The sequence below is a fragment of the Triticum aestivum genome, chromosome 5A, assembly GCF_018294505.1.
Source record: "Triticum aestivum cultivar Chinese Spring chromosome 5A, IWGSC CS RefSeq v2.1, whole genome shotgun sequence".
NCBI classification, from domain to species: Eukaryota; Viridiplantae; Streptophyta; class Magnoliopsida; order Poales; family Poaceae; genus Triticum; species Triticum aestivum.
In genome coordinates, this window is record NC_057806.1 from 39,636,258 (window position 1) to 39,639,335 (window position 3,078).

Below are 3,078 nucleotides of genomic sequence, written 5' to 3' on the forward strand. Positions count from 1 at the left end.
TTTTTCAGAATTTGAAAAGAAAAGATGAGCATATTATCTTACAAGTAACTTCATGCATACGGTTTTGTGACAGTCGTCAGATGTTGATTTAATTTAGTTCTACTGCAATATCCTAATGGACTGTTGAACCAACTGCTAGATTTCCCTCTAAACGAGATGGTAACTCATCAAGAAACTACAATAAATCCAAAATATCCCAGCTTTCACCCAAAATGAGAGTTCGACAAACTACCGCTCGCTTCTATCCTAATATAGTGCAACCCCTCCATCTATTAGTTCCAGGAAACCTGAAAAATAGAGAAAACATGTTAGAGATGTTTGACTCAACATGGAAAAGAAAATGGATACCGGAATAAACACCAAATAACATTTGGACAACATGTTTACTTATAGCACCAAATTACGTCATTATAAGTTGTTTGAAAGTAATAAGCTTCAGTTTTAGACTTCTTAACAGTTGTTGGTAAAATTTTAAGAAAAAGAAAAGAGCGGTCACCATTAGGACAAGAAAGCACGATGCGTCTTGAGTACTGACAATGCCAATGGATGACTAATAATGGAAGCATTAGTTAAGAGACTAAGATAGTTCCCAACTAGAGATAAATAAGCTGGTAGACTAATGCCCATTCACGACTTCTAGGCGCTACTGACCAGATCATCTGTCACTTCCATGCCATCCTTCTTGCCTGAAAAAAGTTTTGTCTGTCAAGGTACAGGAAGTTGAATAACAGATACAATCTATGTTAACTCGGAACAATTTTGTGCGTACAGTATAAACTACGCTTGCTTATAAGAAATGTGCCAGCGGACAGGACTGATACATAGAACAGGCTATCAAGAATTCAGCACAGCTCATTGCTCATATAGCTTGACACTGATCAGAGGAACAAAATTTCTTTTCAAGCCAAAAGTTGGGTGATCAGTTGGGTGATCAGTTGGATGAACAAGAGTACAACAGCCATTAACTGAAAACGACATATAGAGATGTGGAAAATAACATGTAGAACATGTACATGTGTTAATTCAAAGTTCACAGAAACCAAAGGGGATGATGTATGTGTGTTTAGACGCCATCCTCAACTGCAACATATCGCGAAAAGAGACCGCTGCTAGCTAATTAAGAGATGCATTACCTGTTTGTGACACAAGATTTGAACACCATATGAGTTTTAGGAACAGAGTACTGGTGTGAATACACATGATTTCAGGCTTCAGAAAAATGTACCATTGTGATCAGCTAATCGGATATGATTCGAGCACTCCTTTGTATGAATGCCGCTGCTTAACACAGTACACACATACATCTCCCAGCACACCCAAACATCAAGTCGGTCTAGCTAGATCGATAGCACCAATCCTAGTCTCTGATTCCAATTCATGTTTGGATCTTACATTCTTACTGACAATGTCAATTCGTCACCACCATCTACAACACGCTCACAACATTGTTACGAATCACAAAATTCATCCATTTGTATGTTTCCACCCACATTACTATAAAATTCTCCCCAAGCTAGCACTGAACATCTGAAGCAATGCACCAACAAATGCAAAACCGAAACGTAAGAGAAGATTGGTAGGTACCTTCGGCGGGGATCCGGCTTGATCCAAGCCATGGTGGAAGCACGCATGGTACAAGAGAAATGTACTCTCCTTGAAGCCGACAGCCCCCAATCACATTCCCGTTATGCATGTCCACCACGACGACGTCCTTGCCGACCTTGAGGTAAATGATGTTGGCGTCGACGGGGTCAAGGACGGCGATCTGCGGCGCCGCCTGTGCCGAGTAGCCTCCGTCCGCCAACGCCCGCCTGAGTGCCACCTGGTGCTCCAGCTTCCAGCCGGTGCCCTCGTCGTCGTCGAGCGCATATGAGCTGAGCAGAAATGGCCCGCCGGGAGTCACCTCGGCGTAGCGCAGCCTCCCCTCGCTCACGCCGATGCGCCGGCGATTGGTGACCTCCATAATGAGCAGCCCCCGTTCCTCGACCTTGCAGGGGTCTGCTTCGTCCACACGTGCAGGCGCGGGCAGCACGCTGCCGCTGGGCAGCTCGACGAAGCGGATCTCCGGCCGGTCGGCGAAGGGGTCGACGGAGACGGCACCCAAGGTGAGGTCGACCCACCACAGGCGGCCGCCGAAGGCAACCGTCTCCTGGTTCATCTCCATCGGGCGCGGGAGCGATGGGTTGCCATGGACCGGCCGTACCGCCTTCCACTTCCCTTCCTCAGAGAGAAACCGCAAGATGGCGGCGCCATTGAGGACGAAGTCGGCAACGGCGAACCTGTCGGGCGGCCCGCACCCGAGCCCTCCGTCGGCCTGGGTGAGGAGGCCCATGTTGTGGAGGGCGTAGTTGCTCCTGGAGCCGGCGAAGTCCGGCAGGCGGAGCATCTGGCCGGTGAGGGGGTTGCAGACGAAGCGGTGGACTTCGGGGTCCTCGGCCAGGTCCCAGCGGGTGCAAGGGCCCTCCGCTCGGAGAGGTCGGCCGTGGAGAGGGAGCGGGCTACGAGGCGGCGGAGTGACATGGCGTTGGGGTGGTGGTGTCCGTCGGTCGTCGCAGCAGGGCAGAGCTGACGGCAGCGGCGAGACTCTATTCCCGTGGCTGACGCTAGTGTTGCTACTGTGGCACCTCTTCGACACCGGAGCGCGGCATGATGTGGTGGGGGCAATGCGGCAAATGCCACGGTCGCCTCCCTCGGCGTTAGTACTATAATGTGATCTTAATTCCAGGCCCTTTTGGTTTTCTGATTTCGGCTGAATCCTAATTGTTTCTATTAATGGAAATATATAAGTTGATGCTCTTGTGACTATACTTCTAAGTATGTTGGTCAGACGACAGATGATGGTGTTCATCTAGACGAAGCAAGTCACATCATACACGATTCGGCAAAATTTCGTGTTTTGACTCTTTTGACAAACAATTTTAGGATCTGACTCTGGTTTGAATTTTTTTCGGGATTTGACCCTTTTTCTTACCGCCAGAGTCTCTGGCGGTAGGGTTAGACAGCCTACCATCAGGGCCCCTGGCGGTAGGGTACTTATCCACGTCAGCACGCGGAAACGGCCGACGTCCCCCTCCGTCG

General features: G+C 49.2%; 1 protein-coding gene across 1 annotated transcript; it reads right to left on the reverse strand.

Annotated features, from left to right (window-relative positions):
- Positions 1-272: 272 nt before the first annotated feature.
- Positions 273-2,848, reverse strand: LOC123101186 (uncharacterized). Its single transcript, XM_044522755.1, has 4 exons — positions 1,585-2,848; positions 1,401-1,426; positions 652-702; positions 273-287 (listed from the first exon to the last, which is right to left on the reverse strand). The coding sequence occupies exons 1-4, from the start codon at positions 2,846-2,848 to the stop codon at positions 273-275; spliced, it is 1,356 nt and encodes a 451-aa protein (XP_044378690.1).
- Between the last annotated feature and the right edge of the window lie 230 nt (positions 2,849-3,078).